The following is a 22,351-nucleotide window of genomic DNA, read 5'->3' as shown; positions in this document are numbered from 1 at the left end:
AAAAGATATAATAAAATATTTGCAGAAATGTGAAGGGTGTACTCACTTTTGTGACATACTGTACATGATGGGCTATTTTTCATTTTGGACATGTTGTATGACCCCCCCCCCCATCAGGAGTGTTGTACATCAGTGACTTGTACAACGCTGGTGGGGGTGTCATACAACTTCATGTCAAAAAGTCCCAACTATCCCTTCAAGACTTGAATGATTGGGTGATCTGACGTTGCGTAGAACAGGGGAAACGTTAGATGACACCTGGAGGTGTTCAATGGAAATACCAAAAGAAACCAGTTACCCTTGCCTGGTTTTAAATACATTTTAGATGCAAGTGTACCTGAATGCCTCACGGCGCAAGGTGGGAGCACAAACATGCGAACAAGCATGACAACATAAGTTTGATGGTTCTATTTATAATACGCGTTCCAATCCCCGCACGGTGCACCCATGTAAACCTGCCACTGGGGGTGGGGATTCCCCTAAAAATGAGGCTTTATTGTACCTGGGCCACTGCTTTATCTTGAATATTTGTTTGCTATGACATGAATATGAACACACCACAGCCATGTGGGTGGACCAGAACGGTAATGCTCACATTGAAGCCATTGAAACGCAAGGATGCCAACATCAGACTTCATCAAAACATGTAGGATGATTACTTATCGATTTATCAGTGCTCATGTCAAGCGTCATGAAAATGTCCCCATGCAAAGTCCGCATTTTCCACCCAGACTGACAATGAAATGATGTCGAAGTGAAGGTGAAAGAAGATAAAAGGTATATGTCTTCAGGTGAAATGCGTGAGGGGGGACACTGTTATTCAACATTTGACTTCCAAATGTTGGCATTTTGGGAAAGAGGAAGCCATTAGCACTTCAATGGATGCTACATTCCGTAGCTTTTTTTTCACTTGTCTGCAGCAAACATTGAATAAATTATAGATTGTAATTTTTAGTGGTGTGAAACTTTACTGAGCTAGAAATCTAAAATATAAATGTTTTAATGCATTTTAGCCCTTTAGTAACGTGCATTCGACTGCTCATGTTGTGCCAACGGTGTTGTCATAACACCAGTTGTCCACCAGATGACAGCAGAGCAGCACGCTTGCTTTCCGATGGTTCAAAGTAGAAACGGGGACAAAAAGGACATGAACGACTTGGCAGGGACCACCCACTCATCTTGGACGCGCGTCTCTTGTCCCTCACGAGCCCCCTCCCCCACCCCACCACTCCTTAAAGTGTCACGCATCCCCTCGGGGTTAAGGTGCGCGCTCCCGCTTGGTGGTGGCCGCGCGTCGTGTGTTCGGAGCAAGACGCGCGGATTCACTCGCACGCGCTCCCTGAGATTACGTTTTACTCCAGGATCGACCTGGATCGAAATATTCTTGCGTGTTCGTGGTGTGTTGTAGAACACCTCCACCCCCCCAACCACATCCCCCACCTCCACCGACCATGTTGTCACCCCGCCTTTGTCTCGCATGAGTCGGGGCTGCTGAGAGCCAACTTGGCCTCCGGTCGAGGCTCTATTGCTTCAACTTAAAGACTTTTTCTTCTTGATTGTTTTGAAGCCGCCGAGTAGGGATGTCGTCTTCTCGCACGGATTACGTGGCGCCATGGTGGACGTACTGGCTGCACACCTTCCCTCACATCAACCTCAGCTTCCAGCCTGTGGACAACACCTTCCATCCTGAGCACGAGAGCTACCAGCAGGTCAGTTTGGACCACAGGTCACTACATTAGGTACACCCCTGCCAGTATTCCATGATGATGATGATGATGATGATGATACACTTGTACCCTACACTTGTACCCTACACTTGTACCATACACTTGTACTATATACTTGTACCATACACTTGTACTATACACTTGTACCATACACTTGTACTATATACTTGTACCATACACTTGTACCATACACTTGTACTATATACTTGTACCATACACTTGTACTATACACTTGTACTATATACTTGTACCATACACTTGTACCATACACTTGTACTATATACTTGTACCATACACTTGTACTATACACTTGTACCATACACTTGTACTATATACTTGTACCATACACTTGTACTATACACTTGTACCATACACTTGTACTATATACTTGTACCATACACTTGTACTATACACTTGTACCATACACTTGTACTATATACTTGTACCATACACTTGTACTATACACTTGTACCATACACTTGTACTATATACTTGTACCATACACTTGTACTATACACTTGTACCATACACTTGTACTATATACTTGTACCATACACTTGTACTATATACTTGTACCATACACTTGTACCATACACTTGTACTATATACTTGTACCATACACTTGTACTATACACTTGTACCATACACTTGTACTATATACTTGTACCATACACTTGTACTATATACTTGTACCATACACTTGTACTATATACTTGTACCATACACTTGTACTATACACTTGTACCATACACTTGTACTATATACTTGTACCATACACTTGTACTATATACTTGTACCATACACTTGTACTATACACTTGTACCATACACTTGTACTATATACTTGTACCATACACTTGTACTATACACTTGTACCATACACTTGTACTATATACTTGTACCATACACTTGTACTATATACTTGTACTATACACTTGTACCATACACTTGTACTATATACTTGTACCGTACACTTGTACTATACACTTGTACTATATACTTGTACCATACACTTGTACTATACACTTGTACCATACACTTGTACCATACACTTGTACTATATACTTGTACCATACACTTGTACCATACACTTGTGCTATATACTTGTACCGTACACTTGTACCATACACTTGTACTATACACTTGTACCATACACTTGTACTATATACTTGTACTATACACTTGTACCATACACTTGTACCGTACACTTGTACCATACACTTGTACTATATACTTGTACCGTACACTTGTACCATACACTTGTACTATACACTTGTACTATATACTTGTACCCTACACTTGTACCATACACTTGTACTATATACTTGTACTATACACTTGTACCATACACTTGTACTATATACTTGTACCGTACACTTGTACCATACACTTGTACTATATATCAAGGAAAAGGCTTCTTGAGACGTCATCTGTACTTCTGTGAAAAAGGTGTCGACTTCTTCACAGAAGTACAGATGACGTCTCAAGAAGCCTTTTCCTCGATGGACAACTCCTGTACGACTGAGAGCCTACAAAGACACTTGTACCATACACTTGTACCCTACACTTGTACTATATACTTGTACCATACACTTGTACCATACACTTGTACCATACACTTGTACCCTACACTTGTACTATATACTTGTACCATACACTTGTACTATATACTTGTACCATACACTTGTACCATACACTTGTACCCTACACTTGTACTATATACTTGTACCATACACTTGTACTATATACTTGTACCATACACTTGTACCCTACACTTGTACTATATACTTGTACCATACACTTGTACTATATACTTGTACCATACACTTGTACCATACACTTGTACCCTACACTTGTACTATATACTTGTACCATACACTTGTACTATATACTTGGACCCTACACTTGTACCATACACTTGTACCCTACACTTGTACTATATACTTGTACCATACACTTGTACCATACACTTGTACCCTACACTTGTACTATATACTTGTACCGTACACTTGTACCATACACTTGTACTATATACTTGTACCCTACACTTGTACTATACACTTGTACCATACACTTGTACCATACACTTGTATCCTACACTTGTACTATATACTTGTACCATACACTTGTACCATACACTTGTACTATATACTTGTACCCTACACTTGTACTATATACTTGTACCGTACACTTGTACTATATACTTGTATTATGCACTTGTATGATACACCTGTACTATACACTTGTACTATATACTTGTACGAAACACTTTTACTATACACCTGTATGATACGCTTGTACTATACACCTGTACTATACACCTGTACTATACACCTGTACTATACACTTGTACTATACACTTGTACTATACACCTGTACTATACACCTGTACTATACACTTGTACTATACACCTGTATGATACACTTGTACTATACACCTGTACTATACACCTGTACTATACACTTGTACTATATACTTGTATTATACACTTGTACTATACACTTGTATGATACACTTGTACTATACACCTGTATGATACACTTGTACTATACACTTGTACTATATACTTGTACTATACACTTGTACTATACACCTGTATGATACACTTGTACTATACACTTGTACTATACACCTGTACTATACACTTGTACTATATACTTGTATTATACACTTGTACTATACACCTGTATGATACACTTGTACTATACACCTGTATTATACACTTGTACTATATACTTGTATTATACACTTGTACTATACACCTGTATGATACACTTGTACTATACACTTGTACTATATACTTGTATTATACACTTGTACTATACACTTGTATTATACACCTGTACTATATACTTGTACTATACACCTGTACTATACACTTGTACTATACACTTGTATTATACACTTGTACTATACACTTGTACTATACACCTGTACTATACACTTGTACTATACACTTGTACTATATACTTGTACTATACACCTGTATGATACACTTGTACTATACACTTGTACTATATACTTGTATTATACACTTGTACCATACACTTGTACTATATACTTGTATTATACACTTGTATTATACACCTGTACTATATACTTGTACTATACACCTGTACTATACACTTGTACTATACACTTGTATTATACACTTGTACTATACACTTGTACTATACACTTGTACTATACACCTGTACTATACACTTGTACTATACACTTGTACTATATACTTGTACTATACACCTGTATGATACACTTGTACTATACACTTGTACTATATACTTGTATTATACACTTGTACTATACACCTGTATGATACACTTGTACTATACACCTGTATTATACACTTGTACTATATACTTGTACCCTACACTTGTACTATATACTTGTACCGTACACTTGTACTATATACTTGTATTATGCACTTGTACGATACACCTGTACTATACACTTGTACTATATACTTGTACGAAACACTTTTACTATACACCTGTATGATACGCTTGTACTATACACCTGTACTATACACCTGTACTATACACCTGTACTATACACCTGTACTATACACTTGTACTATACACTTGTACTATACACCTGTATGATACACTTGTACTATACACCTGTACTATACACCTGTACTATACACTTGTACTATATACTTGTATTATACACTTGTACTATACACCTGTATGATACACTTGTACTATACACTTGTACTATACACCTGTATGATACACTTGTACTATACACCTGTACTATACACTTGTACTATATACTTGTATTATACACTTGTACTATACACCTGTATGATACACTTGTACTATACACCTGTATTATACACTTGTACTATATACTTGTATTATACACTTGTACTATACACCTGTATGATACACTTGTACTATACACCTGTATTATACACTTGTACTATATACTTGTATTATACACTTGTACTATACACCTGTATGATACACTTGTACTATACACCTGTATTATACACTTGTACTATATACTTGTACCCTACACTTGTACTATATACTTGTACCGTACACTTGTACTATATACTTGTATTATGCACTTGTACGATACACCTGTACTATACACTTGTACTATATACTTGTACGAAACACTTTTACTATACACCTGTATGATACGCTTGTACTATACACCTGTACTATACACCTGTACTATACACTTGTACTATACACCTGTACTATACACTTGTACTATACACTTGTACTATACACCTGTATGATACACTTGTACTATACACCTGTACTATACACCTGTACTATACACCTGTACTATATACTTGTATTATACACTTGTACTATACACCTGTATGATACACTTGTACTATACACTTGTACTATACACCTGTATGATACACTTGTACTATACACCTGTACTATACACTTGTACTATATACTTGTATTATACACTTGTACTATACACCTGTATGATACACTTGTACTATACACCTGTATTATACACTTGTACTATATACTTGTATTATACACTTGTACTATACACCTGTATGATACACTTGTACTATACACCTGTATTATACACTTGTACTATATACTTGTATTATACACTTGTACTATACACCTGTATGATACACTTGTACTATACACTTGTACTATATACTTGTATTATACACTTGTACTATACACTTGTATTATACACCTGTACTATATACTTGTACTATACACCTGTACTATACACTTGTACTATATACTTGTACTATACACTTGTACTATACACCTGTACTATACACCTGTACTATACACCTGTACTATACACTTGTACTATACACTTGTACTATATACTTGTACTATATACTTGTATTATACACTTGTACTATACACTTGTATTATACACCTGTACTATACACTTGTACTATATACTTGTATTATACCTTTGTACTATACACTTGTACTATACACTTGTACTATATACTTGTATTATACACTTGTACTATACACCTGTATTATACACTTGTACTATATACTTGTACTATACACCTGTACTATACACTTGTACTATATACTTGTACTATACACCTGTACTATACACTTGTACTATACACTTGTATGATACACTTGTACTATACACCTGTACTATACACCTGTACTATACACTTATACTATATACTTGTATGATACACTTGTACTATACACCTGTACTATACACTTGTACTATATACTTGTACTATACACTTGTACTATATACTTGTATTATACACTTGTACTATACACTTGTAGTATACACCTGTACTACATTGTACTATACAAATTGAGGATGTGGTGTTGGTGATGACGTGTGGAGTCGTAGGTTCGATGAGGCAACAATATTGTGTGGCTGATACGGTCAGCGATGCTATTGATTGATTCCTGAGTGTGTTTCGGAATGTTTCGGAATGTTTAGGAATGTGAAGGCATGAGCAGAATAATAGGAAGAGTGTTTGACGTGTGATTGGCTGCATGTGCACATTATTCTCATATAATATCACTATTGTAACGTGCATGTGACATTCTTTGTATTGCTAGCCTTGTCTCTGTGTGTCTCTGTGTGTGTGTGTGTGCAGGCTTAATAGGCAAGAATTCAATTAAAGAGGAGTCACATGACGACCAGGAAGAGTTCTGATTAGCTGGCAAAGTTTTTGTGTGGGCTAAATTTTTCAATAGGATTGTGTGTGTGTGTGTGTGGCAACAGGACGTCATGTGACTTGTGGTGTGTACCTAATGTAGTGTCCAGTGAGGCTGTGGTCGTGATGATGATATTTCTGATTTAGTGAGGATGATATTTCTGATTTAATGATGATGATATTTCTGATTTAGTGAGGATGATATTTCTGATTTAGTGAGGATGATATTTCTGATTTAGTGAGGATGATATTTCTGATTTAATGATGATGATATTTCTGATTTAGTGAGGATGATATTTCTGATTTAATGATGATGATATTTCTGATTTAGTGATGATGATATTTCTGATTTAGTGAGGATGATATTTCTGATTTAATGATGATATTTCTGATTTAATGATGATGATATTTCTGATTTAGTGATGATGATATTTCTGACTTAATGATGATGATATTTCTGATTTAGTGGGGATGATATTTCTGATTTAATGATGATGATATTTCTGATTTAATGATGATGATATTTCTGATTTAGTGAGGATGATATTTCTGATTTTCAGGCATCATAAAGGCTGAGCTCAGCTATGAAATGTGATTTTCTACTTTGTCCATCTCCAGTATGTCCACACACGTCCACACTTCAGAGCAATGAATCACCAGAAATATGAATATACTATTAAATGAAAACATTACTATTAAACACAAGCTTATTCTTTACTGGGCATTATGAGGCCACTCTGCATAGTGGTACAGTAGATACGTTCAGTTACAAAGAAATAACAGCGGAATGAGGACAAGGATTTATACAAGCAGACACAACACTACACTACAGTACAGTACACTACACTACACTAGACTACACTACACTACACTAGACTAGACTACACTAGACAACACTAAACTAGACAACACTACACTACACTAGACTACACTACACTAGACTACACTACACTACACTAGACTAGACTACACTAGACTACACTACACTAGACAACACTACACTAGACTAGACTACACTACAGTACACTACACTAGACTAGACTAGACTACACTACACTACACTAGACTACACTACACTAGACAACACTACACTACACTACACTAGACTAGACTACACTACAGTACACTACACTAGACTAGACTAGACTACACTACACTAGACTACAGTACACTACACTACACTAGACTACACTACACTACACTACACTATACTACACTACACTACACTAGACTAGACTAGACTACACTACAGTACACTACAATACACTAGACTACACTAGACTACACTACACTAGACTACAGTACACTACACTACACTACACTACACTAGACTACACTAGACTACACTACAGTACACTACACTAGACTAGACTACACTAGACTAGACTACACTAGACTACACTACACTACAGTACACTACACTACACTAGACTAGACTACAGTACACTACACTACACTAGACTACACCACACTAGACTAGACTAGACTACAGTACACTACACTACACTAGACTACACTACACTAGACTAGACTACAGTACACTACAGTACACTACACTACACTAGACTTGACTACACTAGACTAGACTACACTAGACTACACTACACTACAGTGCACTACACTACAGTACACTACACTACACTAGACTAGACTACACTAGACTACAGTACACTAGACAACACTACACTACACTAGACTAGACTACACTAGACTAGACTACACTAGACTACAGTACACTAGACAACACTACACTACACTACACTAGACTACACTACAGTACACTACACTACACTAGACTAGACTACACTACACTAGACTACAGTACACTACACTACACTAGACTACACTAGACTACACTACACTACACTAGACTACAGTACACTATACTACACTACACTACACTAGACTAGACTACACTACACTACAGTACACTACAATACACTAGACTAGACTACACTAGACTACACTACACTAGACAACACTACACTACACTAGACTACACTACACTAGACTACAGTACACTACACTACACTACACTAGACTAGACTACAGTACACTACACTAGACTAGACTACACTAGACTAGACTACACTAGACTACACTACAGTACACTACACTACACTAGACTAGACTAGACTACAGTACACTACACTACACTAGACTACACCACACTAGACTAGACTAGACTACAGTACACTACACTACACTAGACTACACTACACTAGACTAGACTACAGTACACTACAGTACACTACACTACACTAGACTTGACTACACTAGACTAGACTACACTACACTACAGTGCACTACACTACAGTACACTACACTACACTAGACTAGACTACACTAGACTACAGTACACTAGACAACACTACACTACACTAGACTAGACTACACTAGACTAGACTACACTAGACTACAGTACACTAGACAACACTACACTACACTACACTAGACTACACTACAGTACACTACACTACACTAGACTAGACTACACTACACTAGACTACAGTACACTACACTACACTAGACTACACTAGACTACACTACACTACACTAGACTACAGTACACTATACTACACTACACTACACTAGACTAGACTACACTACACTACAGTACACTACAATACACTAGACTAGACTACACTAGACTACACTACACTAGACAACACTACACTACACTAGACTACACTACACTAGACTACAGTACACTACACTACACTACACTAGACTAGACTACAGTACACTACACTAGACTAGACTACACTAGACTAGACTACACTAGACTACACTACAGTACACTACACTACACTAGACTAGACTAGACTACAGTACACTACACTACACTAGACTACACCACACTAGACTAGACTAGACTACAGTACACTACACTACACTAGACTACACTACACTAGACTAGACTACAGTACACTACAGTACACTACACTACACTAGACTTGACTACACTAGACTAGACTACACTACACTACAGTGCACTACACTACAGTACACTACACTACACTAGACTAGACTACACTAGACTACAGTACACTAGACAACACTACACTACACTAGACTAGACTACACTAGACTAGACTACACTAGACTACAGTACACTAGACAACACTACACTACACTAGACTACACTACACTAGACTAGACTAGACTACAGTACACTACACTAGACTACACTACACTACACTACACTAGACTACACTACACTAGACTACAGTACACTACACTACAGTACAGTACAGTGCAGTGCAGTACAGTACACTGCAGTACAGTACAGTACACTACAGTGCAGTACAGTACACTGCAGTGCAGTGCAGTACACTACAGTACAGTACAGTACACTAAACTACAGTACAGTACAGTACACTACAGTGCAGTACAGTACACTGCAGTGCAGTGCAGTACAGTACACAGCAGTACACTACAGTACACTACAGTACAGTGCAGTACACTACAGTACAGTACAGTACAGTACACTACAGTGCACTACAGTACACTAGACTGCAGTACACTACACTACAGTACACTTCACTACAGTACACCACAATATACTACACTACATTGCAGTACAGTAAAGTGCAGTGCAGTGCAGTACAGTACACTACAGTGCACTATAGTACAGTACAGGGCAGAACAGTACACTACAGTACAGTGCAGTACAATACAGTGCAGTACAACTGGAGGAGTCTGTTGGAGTGAGTGGGTGGGTTGTCCGTGATGGAGAGTAGTTTGTCCAGTGTCCTCCTGTCTCTCACTGCTACCAACGCCTCCAACTGAGTGCCGATAACTTGTTCGGCTTTCCGGATCAGTTCGTCCATCCGCTTTATGTCCTTTTTGCTGGTACTTCCCCTCCAACACACCACAGCAAAGCACAGGACACCAGCTACCACTGGCTGGTAGAAGATTCCAGCAGCCTCCTGCACACACTGAAGGACCTAAGCCTGCTCCTGCCCTTCTTGTAGACAGCATCGCTGGTGTCCTTCCAGGCCAGTCTGCAGGTCACGTGGACTCCCAAGTACCTGTAGTGGTCCTGACTGGTGATGGGCTCCCCTGGAGTCACCTTCCTCCTGAAGTCACCACCAGCTCTTTGGTCTTCCACATTCAGGAGCAGGTGGTCTTCCACAAGGTCAAAGTTTTGAAAACGCCTTCCACAGTAGGAAAATTAGACGCCATGTCACACCTCCGTCACCGCCCCATCGCTGTCATGTGACCAGAAGCGAGCTTTGGTGAGAAGCCAGCGTCGCATCTGAACATGTGGACGGACGTCACCCACCCACCCACCACCTCCATGAGTCTAGACGGACCTGTGTGTGTTTCTTCCACTATAGTTTGGTGGGTCACGTGGTTGCGTGCGCTCGTGTGTTGACGGCGCCACACGCAAGGAACACCTGCGTGTGGCGCCCGTTGTCACCCGTTTGGATGCCAACATTCACTCATCCCACACGCCGTGGGTGCTATACCCAGCAACGTTTGGGTGGGACACGGCCCCCCCACGTCCCTGCCAACAATGAAGGAGTCTGCTCCTCCTCGGATGTGTGGCGGGGGGGCTGGGTCTGTCCTTTTGTTGAGAGCGTCACAATGGCAACCCCCTCCACAACCCCGAGGGGGCATTTGAAGGTCCCAGGAGGCAGAGCTCATCTACTAGATAGCATACGACACCACCCTTGTACACTTCATAGCCCACTCATGCCCCCTTCCCATTCCTCCTGCTTCCTCCCCCTTCCTCCTGCTTCCTTCCTATTCCTTCTCCTTCCTCCTGCTCCCTCCCCCATCCTAAAGCGTGAGTGGTTTACTGGGACTAGACGGCGTCCCAGCTGGGAATGCATGTGGCCCATTCGAGCGCACTGTGCCAGAAAGACCCTGCGTCCCCCCGAGGCGAGGAGCAGTGGTGATGGCACAGGATGAGGGGGGTTTCTAGTTCTGATGATGTCATGGCGTACGTGCTGCTTCTTCACCATCATCATCATCAGGAGGAACGAGTGTAGAAGACTTGAGCTGGACACACCAACATCTGGCAGCAAGGAGCTTTTGGAAGCGTACGCCAGCGTGTCGGTCATGTGATCACAAACACCTGAGATCAGCGCATCCTTTTGCTTAGGAGCAAGTACAACATGCATTCTTCCCTTTTCCTGACATGACTTTCTTCAGGCCTGTGATTGGCTGAGACGCTTGTAGAGTCATCCCCCCTTGATGGCAGTTGACTGCTTCCACACCAACACCTGACTTTGTGTAAAGTAGGAGTGCTTATTTAGTGATGGAATCTTTTCATCCTTCGGTTATTTACACCACGTTGCTAATGCGCAGGCTACAGGATCACTGCTAGCATAGCATGCTAGCAAGCTAACTAGTTAGCCCCCAGTTGATTGACTTCTAAACTCAAGGAAGGGTTTCAAACGAAGTGGGGAAGAAGGACAAAGTAAGAAGCCAAAAAACTTACCACTTCCGCTCTGACTGGGAGGAGAACTTTGGTTCACGGTGGCCATGCCATGGACGACGACATGCACTCTCAAAATAAGGTCATCCACGATAATGTTTCATCAATGGAACTTGACTGACACCTAATGACCACAATACTACAGTACTACAATACTACAACACTATTCAGTAGGCGTGTCACGAGACAAGACGATACACCAGATTGGGTGTGTGGGACAAGAGGAGATTTTAACATTACTTTTAAGAAAAGTACAATAAAAAGTATAAAAACTATGCCCATGTATTTCAATCTGCTGATATCATTTCTACTACGTGACACTCTTCTGCACTGTGTGTGTATGCTAGCGGCCCCGCCTCCTGTATGACTTGCAAAAGGGCTCACTCCGTTCATGCCATTGTTCTACGGAACAAATGCCCCAAGGTGTGGAAAGCAGTGCACAGAGTGAACACTCTTCCTGCCTGACAGGCATGCACATGGCAGCATCCTAATATTGATGATTGTCAAATGTGAAAATAAGTGCTAAATAATTCCAAAAGCCAGCAGAGGGATTTGTGTATATGGTATACGTGTATATGGTATATGTGTATATGGTGTATGTGTATATTGTATATGTGTATATGGTATACCTGTATATTGTATATGTGTATATGGTATACGTGTATATGGTATACAGTATGTGTATATTGTATATGTGTATATGGTGTATGTGTATATGGTATACGTGTATATGGTATACGTGTATATGGTATATGTGTATATTGTATATGTGTATATTGTATATGGTATATGTGTATATGGTGTATGTGTATATTGTATATGTGTATATGGTATATGTGTATATGGTATATGTGTATATGGTATATGTGTATATTGTATATGTGTATATTGTATACGTGTATATTGTATACGTGTATATGGTATACGTGTATATGGTATATGTGTATATGGTATATGTGTATATGTGTATATTGTATATGTGTATATGGTATACGTGTATATGGTATACGTGTATATGGTATACGTGTATATGGTATATGTGTATATGGTATATGTGTATATGGTATATGTGTATATGGTATATGTGTATATGGTATACGTGTATATTGTATACGTGTATATGGTATACGTGTATATGGTATATGTGTATATGGTATACGTGTATATTGTATATGTGTATATGGTGTATGTGTATATTGTATATGTGTATATGGTATACGTGTATATGGTATACGTGTATATGGTATATGTGTATATTGTATATGTGTATATGGTATATGTGTATATTGTATATGGTGTATGTGTATATTGTATATGTGTATATGGTATACGTGTATATTGTATATGTGTATATGGTATACGTGTATATGGTGTATGTGTATATTGTATATGTGTATATGGTATACGTGTATATTGTATATGTGTATATGGTATACGTGTATATGGTGTATGTGTATATTGTATATGTGTATATGGTATATGTGTATATGGTATACGTGTATATGGTGTATGTGTATATTGTATATGTGTATATGGTATATGTGTATATGGTATACGTGTATATTGTATATGTGTATATGGTATACGTGTATATGGTATATGTGTATATGGTATACGTGTATATTGTATACGTGTACATGGTGTATGTGTATATTGTATATGTGTATATGGTATACGTGTATATGGTATACGTGTATATTGTATATGTGTATATGGTATACGTGTATATTGTATATGTGTATATGGTGTATGTGTATATTGTATATGTGTATATGGTATACGTGTATATGGTGTATGTGTATATTGTATATGTGTATATGGTATACGTGTATATTGTATATGTGTATATGGTATACGTGTATATGGTGTATGTGTATATTGTATATGTGTATATGGTATACGTGTATATTGTATATGTGTATATGGTATATGTGTATATGGTATACGTGTATATTGTATATGTGTATATGGTATATGTGTATATGGTATACGTGTATATGGTGTATGTGTATATTGTATATGTGTATATGGTATACGTGTATATTGTATATGTGTATATGGTATACGTGTATATGGTATACGTGTATATTGTATATGTGTATATGGTATACGTGTATATGGTATACGTGTATATGGTATACGTGTATATTGTATATGTGTATATGGTATACGTGTATATTGTATATGTGTATATGGTGTATGTGTATATTGTATATGTGTATATGGTATATGTGTATATGGTATACGTGTATATTGTATATGTGTATATGGTATATGTGTATATGGTATACGTGTATATGGTATACGTGTATATGGTGTATGTGTATATTGTATATGTGTATATGGTATACGTGTATATGGTATACGTGTATATGGTGTATGTGTATATTGTATATGTGTATATGGTGTATGTGTATATTGTATATGTGTATATGGTATACGTGTATATTGTATATGTGTATATGGTATATGTGTATATGGTATACGTGTATATTGTATATGTGTATATGGTATATGTGTATATGGTATACGTGTATATGGTATACGTGTATATTGTATATGTGTATATGGTATATGTGTATATTGTATATGTGTATATGGTATACGTGTATATTGTATATGTGTATATGGTATATGTGTATATTGTATATGTGTATATGGTATACGTGTATATTGTATATGTGTATATGGTATATGTGTATATGGTATACGTGTATATTGTATATGTGTATATGGTATATGTGTATATTGTATATGTGTATATGGTATACGTGTATATTGTATATGTGTATATGGTATATGTGTATATGGTGTATGTGTATATGGTATACGTGTATATTGTATACGTGTATATGGTATATGTGTATATGGTATACGTGTATATGGTGTACGTGTATATTGTATATGTGTATATGGTATATGTGTATATGGTATACGTGTATATGGTGTACGTGTATATTGTATATGTGTATATGGTATATGTGTATATGGTATACGTGTATATGGTGTACGTGTATATTGTATATGTGTATATGGTATATGTGTATATGGTATACGTGTATATGGTGTACGTGTATATTGTATATGTGTATATGGTATATGTGTATATGGTATACGTGTATATGGTGTACGTGTATATTGTATATGTGTATATGGTATACGTGTCCATCCTGTCCATCTTGTGTATGTTGTCTGTCTGTCTTATTTGTCTAATTGAGTTATGTTATTAGAATCTAATAGAGTTGTGTTGTTGTGTTGCACAGTCTCTGCTGTTTGTGTGCTGCATGGCGGCGGCGGCGCTCGGCGTGAACCTCTTGTGTCTGGCCGTCTACCTCAGCTGCCTCTGCTGCCGCCGCAAGGACGAGGGGGACGAGGACGGCAAGAAGCCCACGTCCTGCTGCGTCACCTGGTTGGCCGTCAGCGCCGGCCTGGTCACATGGTAAGAAAGTCTGCACATTCTCACAAATGAAAATGGAGTTAGCCAGCTAGCTAGCTTGTTCATTAAAAACTACCAAACGAATGTTTGTCAAACTTTGTCAATAAAAGTTTAGAAAGAATAATTGACTTGTGTTTACATTAGCCTTCATGAACCAGCAACTAGCATGCTAGCTCACTGAGAAGCTAACAGTTGGCTTATTATTGAACCCAGTTCATTATTTACGTAGCTAACTAGTTAGCTAGCTAACGTGGTTGCACATAAACCATTCAGCAAAACTTGGTAGATGGCACCAAAAACCTTATTTACTTTGTTTCATGAACGAGTGTCATGGATGCCAGCCAGTGTGGCTATGCCAGTGTACGTTGGTAAAGCATCGCTCCCTCCGCCTTAAGAGCTGCGCCGAACGCTCGGCGCTCTCTTCTCCCATTCCGAAGGTCCTGCATTTGAGCCCCTACACGGGCAACATGAAGCTGGTGGGTTACACGAGGACCGCCATGAATAGATTTGGCGCTGTCTGTTTGCCCTTGCTAATGAACACATTAGAAGAGAAGAAGAAGATGTAGCAGGAAGGATCCATGTTGTCAACTTGATGATGCATCACAGCACAGCATAGCATAGCGCAGCATGACATCATGGCTTCTCTTTGGTTCAGGACAATGGTGGCAGCCAGTTTGGGTGAAAATAGAAATGTTTTTTTAAAACGAGCAGTTTTAGCCAGCAGCTCTTTTGTCTGTCTGCTGCTGACTGAGCATTTTGTTTTCCAAATTCTCCATCTCTCCTGCGCTTTGTGGTTCCTGGCGTGACAGCTGCTCCAATTTGTGATGCTCTTTTAGCACCACATGGTTAGCATCCATCTTTTAGCACCACATGGTTAGCATCCATCTTTAAGCACCACATGGTTAGCATCCATCTTTTAGCACCACATGGTTAGCATGTTTTATCAGCAAGGAGGAGCATCCAATGAAAGTCATGTGCGTGTAAAGGTGTGTTATTATGGCAGCTGAAGGGGCCGTGCATGAATTGAGAACATGTTCCAATTTGTTTGTCCGAATTATTTCAGCCCACCTTCTCACTCCATCCCTCCCTCTCTGCAAACCTTTTTATTTATTGATGTCATGTCTTTAAACCCCCCACCCGCACCCAGCTTTCCTATGCACGTTTCCCCCGAGCGCTACATTCCAACCTGCTGCGTGTGCGCTAGCTTTAGCTGCAGGCTAAATGCTAATGAGAATTGTTGTTGTTGAAACGATGAGAGTGGATTCAGTAGGATGTGATTCTATGCTGCCATTGTTGCTGTCATACAAACACAGCATGTGCAGCACAGCAATATCATATTTCATACCATTCATTAGAAAGATCATATTTCATAAGAAAGATCATATCTCATGTCAGACTTCCACATTGCTAAGTGATTCAGCATAATGCAAAGTCTTCCATATTATTGATGATGATAATAATAATAATCATAATAATCATAATAATCATAATAATAATGTGTTTAGTACATGAAAAGTGGCCATGTTGTACTGAGCAGCCAGGATGGGCATGTATGTAGCTATGCTACCATGCTATGCTACCATGCTATGCTACCGCTACAGCTGCTTACACCAAGTACCTTTCCCAGCTTTATGGTTTCCTTGAGTGTTCGTGTTACAAAAAGCCAAAGAAAAAGCAGCATGTGTAGTCTGACCAGATAAGATGGAGTCTTGCTTAGCAGGCACACAAGTGGACTGTTTTTCTTCTTTCCATTGAAAATAGGTGGTATTTTTTAGGAGTAAGCATCTTTGGGGTGTACCTGAGCACTTCCTTTCTGCTACTAACCTGAACCCCACCTTCTGTTGCTGTCTGGTGATGTTTTGGGATGGATGGGATGTTGATCTAGGATCAATCATTAGTGCGGTCAGCGTTTTAAGACGCTGCTATGCTAACAGGAGCTAGCTAGCTAATGATGGATGTGTTTATGTAGAGGAGTGTTGCGACCCCTTCCCTGCCAGTAACGCTCTCTTCCGTCTCTGCAGTGTGGCAGTGGGCGTGGGTTTCTATGGCAACAGCGAGACCAACGACGGCGTGTATCAGCTGACCTACTCCCTCTACAACGCCAACAACACGCTGGCCGGCGTGGACGGCCTGGTAGGTAAAACACAGCCCACCCACACTGTTGGAGGAACATTCATCCTCTTGTTCTCCTGGACATCATCAACACATGAAGGACATGGAGCACCTCAACTTATGTGTTGTCATGTCAGCTCTACTGGATCTGCTTGCTTTATCTCTACGTATCCATACTAACGGCAAACATCGACTGTACATACAATGAATACTCTACTCTATATACTCTATGTACAGTATGTATGTACGTATATACTCTATGGATGTATATATGTATATACTCTATGTATATGTGTATATGTGTGTGTATGTATATATATATAGTCAAACCTGTCTTAGCGGCCACCTTTATAGAACGGCCACCTGCCTATAGCAGCCACTGAAAAATCACCCCAGCAAATGTACATGTTATAGACCCTGTGTATAGCAGTCACCTGTCCAACGCGGCCAGCGGCCACCCATTTTGTCTCCCTTGGTCAATATCTGACCGCATATAGCGGCCAAATTACCAACTCAAGTAGAAGCTTCATGCACGAAAAAGTTTTGTTTTTCAATCAATGACGGCGTCGTGTGTAGACTTTAGTTACTGAGTCCTAGCTCAGTCACAATCATTCACAAGATCCACACAAACTGTCAGTTGTTCCACATAAAAAAGCCGTCTTCTTTTGAGCTTGCTATTTCCTGGTCAAACATGTAACTTTAAGAGCATTTGCACCAAAACATTACCGCAAAGTATGCTGGGAACAGGACGTGCTCCCAGCGACGCTACAATAAAAAAAACATACGCTAGCATGCATGCGGCAGCGGGAGCAAAAATGAATTCGGTTGTACTTAATTGAAGTATTTTAGAATGTACTCACGTTATTTTTCATCAATCCTCATCCACAAATCCATCAAAGTCCTCATCTTCTGTATTCCACACAAACAAAGCCGTCTTCTTTTCCGTTCGCTACTAGTCTGTTAACTTGTCAGTGTTATTCAGCTCCGAAGCAAAGAAGGAAACTTCTCCTGTTGCTTCTGCCAACTTTATTTATTGAACGCGGCCACCAGACAGCAGCTCAGAACACACACACATCTCTCAGCATCGTCTCTCCTTCCTGCTTGCCCACAAGGCAAAGGTTAAACAAGCCCCACTACATAGCTGTCCAGCCAATGCCTGTAAGAAATGACACCGTTTATTTCCTGGTGTGCACTGGTCAATACTGTAATGCCGCTTGTTGTGGGGAAGGAGAGACTCACGTCGCCGATGCACTTTAATGGCTTTATTAACAGCGGAGAACACTGCAGGACTTTACATCCACGCCAACATAAACACACTTCCCAACTCTCTCCAAACTCACAGCTAGCACTGAGCCTAGCTCTCCTGCTCGGGACGCCCACCGTCACTTCCCGTCACTTCCTGATGAACTAAAGCTGTAATGACACTCTGCCGTATAAAAAGTAAAATATAAAAACAAGCGTAAGACATTACTAGCACAGCTTTGTTCTGTGGGTGGTGGATATATTCTATCAGTTATTATTAAGCCTCTAGCTTCCTTTTAGTAAGTAAAAACCTTGGCTATGATTGCACTACATTGTCATGTAGACCTACAAAGTACACTTGGAAGAACAAGAGGTGAATAAATGTATTGCAACTGATGTGAAACTGATGAGGGGTAGGATTAAATAAGCTTTGCTTCTTACTACTCCTTTTTGGACATGCAAAACTGTGAATTTTCAATTAAAGTAATTAAAGTCTACACACGACGGCTTCATTGATTGAAAAACAAAACTTTCTCGTGCATGAAGCTTCTACTTGAGTTGGTAATTTGGCCGCTATATGCGGTCAGATATTGACCAAGGGAGACAAAATGGGTGGCCGCTGGCTGCGTTGGACAGGTGACTGCTATACACAGGGTCTATAACATGTACATTTGCGGGGGGGATTTTTCAGTGGCTGCTATAGGCAGGTGGCTGTTCTATAAAGGTGGCCGCTAAGACAGGTTTGACTGTATACATGTGTATGTGTATATATATGTGTATATATGTAAATGTGTATGTGTATATGTGTATATATATGTGTATATATATGTATGTGTATATGTATGTATATATGTATATGTATATGTTTGTATATATGTGTATATATATATGTGTATATATGTATATATGTATATGTATATGTGTGTATATATGTATGTATAAGTGTATGTGTGTATATGTGTATATATGTATATATGTATATATATATATGTATGTGTGTAAATGTGTATATACATGTGTATATATGTGTGTGTGTGTATATGTATATATGTATATGTATGTATATATATGTGTGTGTGTGTATATACATATATATATGTATATATATATGTATGTGTATATGTGTATATACATGTGTATATATGTATGTGTATATACTGTATGTACGTTGATGAAAGGGAGGGTGTGACGGTGTCTGTCATGCCAGGCTGCCTCCTGCTCAGGTCATGTGTGTTAGTTTGTGTTGTTTTTAGGAACATGACGACACAGCAAATACAGGATGTTGGTACCTGAGGCTAGCAGACATTGAGAAGGTCGCGTTACCTGAGCTGAAACACGTGCAGGTACTTCCTAATAAAATAAGGACAGGTGTGCCTCTCACCTCCATGACACCTCCATGGTTTTGTCCATCCTGAGAGACGTGTGAAGTCCAGCCGCTGCGTAATTGGATGTGACCTTCTTTATTTGGGGACTCTCACGCTCGGTGCTTTCCTGGGGGGAGTGCACGGCAAATAGACTGCTAAGGAGTCCACTGCTTAGGCGGGACAAAGACTCCAGTGTGCCGCAGTCCCACCACCCCCCTCTGACCCGCCAACCGTTTGCAGAGGAAACAAAATGAACAAGAATGCAATCTTCTGATTGGCAGAGCAAGATGTGCAAATGAAGAATGGAGGCCTCACTGGCCTTTGGAGAGCTTTTGTGGACTTTCTTGGCGGGACGACCGTGATTGGCCACAGTCTGGAAGATATGCTGATCGTGTGTTGATGGAGCCTGGCCAAGCAGGATGCTTTTTAGATGCTCTCAAGGGACCAAAGTGACATTTGGAGCAGAAAGAAGAACTCCATTGTATGGAGAAAGTTGGTGGACTGGTGGTCTGGGTCCACACTTTGATCAAACATGCTTTGGACAATCCAGCATCTCCAAGTGCTTCCTATGTTCCTCCGAAGTTCCTGCACTCACTATCCTGCACCCCGTGGAAGATGGCACTGAAGTATAGTGCAGCTGTGTGAGCCACATTAGCTGGATACAGAAGTTTCCTGAACATATTGTATGTTGTTTAAAATGTATGCCATCTCACGTATTGAATGGTTGCATTTCTTATGCAAGGTAGCCAGCCACACGGTCTGTGTCTTGTTTGTTTTGGCCGACCAAACGCCTCAGTAAGCGTTGACTGTCGGGACGAAGGCTCCGCTACCCGAGCACCTCCATCGGTAGTTTTTTTGGTGGTGGTGTTCATGCGCTCACCTTGTTCATTCTGTTTAAAAGCCAAATGTTCCCACACTGGGGTGCTGCGTTCACCTCAGAAACCATGGCTTCTGTTCCTTCACTCATGTTAGCATGTGCTTTCTCACCAGGATCATTTGGTGCTAGCATCCCGTGTCCGCTCACTAGTAGCCCCGCCTCCACCAAGAGGCGAGATGAGAGGACAGGAGGGCTCACTCTCATGCGCATGCATGTGCGTTTATCCAGGGCGTGGTCACGATACAGCTGGTTTTCATCCTTTAATCAATCATTGATCAATCATGGTGACGGACCTACTTGGAAGGAAGGATCTTCTTCAGCTGCTTCCATTGTCATCTTTTGTTGAGGCCGACACCCACTTCCTGCTTGAGGTGAATGGTGCGACCGAGCACCTTCATGCCCTGGTGTTTCATCATGTCATCTTAAAAGCTGGGCGCTGGAGGAGCTTCTAGAGGAAGATGTTCTTCTCGAGGATGCTGTTTCTGGGGTGACCGAGA

The 22,351-nt window shown here is 39.7% G+C and overlaps 1 protein-coding gene across 3 annotated transcripts in view; it reads left to right on the top strand.

The window, feature by feature from the left end:
- Positions 1-22,351, top strand: part of ttyh2 (tweety family member 2) — a 43,164-nt gene that overhangs the window by 1,684 nt on the left and 19,129 nt on the right. For 2 of the 3 annotated variants that reach the window (XM_054799834.1, XM_054799833.1), the window contains exons 2-4: positions 1,568-1,709; positions 16,087-16,262; positions 18,281-18,392. In XM_054799834.1, coding sequence (XP_054655809.1) covers positions 1,568-1,709; positions 16,087-16,262; positions 18,281-18,392 — 430 coding nt within the window. Of the gene's footprint in view, positions 1-12; positions 1,710-16,086; positions 16,263-18,280; positions 18,393-22,351 lie in introns of those variants that run through there. The other variant, XM_054799832.1, reaches the window with a different exon arrangement.

This window comes from Dunckerocampus dactyliophorus, chromosome 15 (assembly GCF_027744805.1).
Source record: "Dunckerocampus dactyliophorus isolate RoL2022-P2 chromosome 15, RoL_Ddac_1.1, whole genome shotgun sequence".
In the NCBI taxonomy this organism is placed as follows: Eukaryota; Metazoa; Chordata; class Actinopteri; order Syngnathiformes; family Syngnathidae; genus Dunckerocampus; species Dunckerocampus dactyliophorus.
The sequence above is the reverse complement of the archived record's forward strand: the minus strand, read 5'-3'. Positions and strand labels throughout refer to the sequence as shown.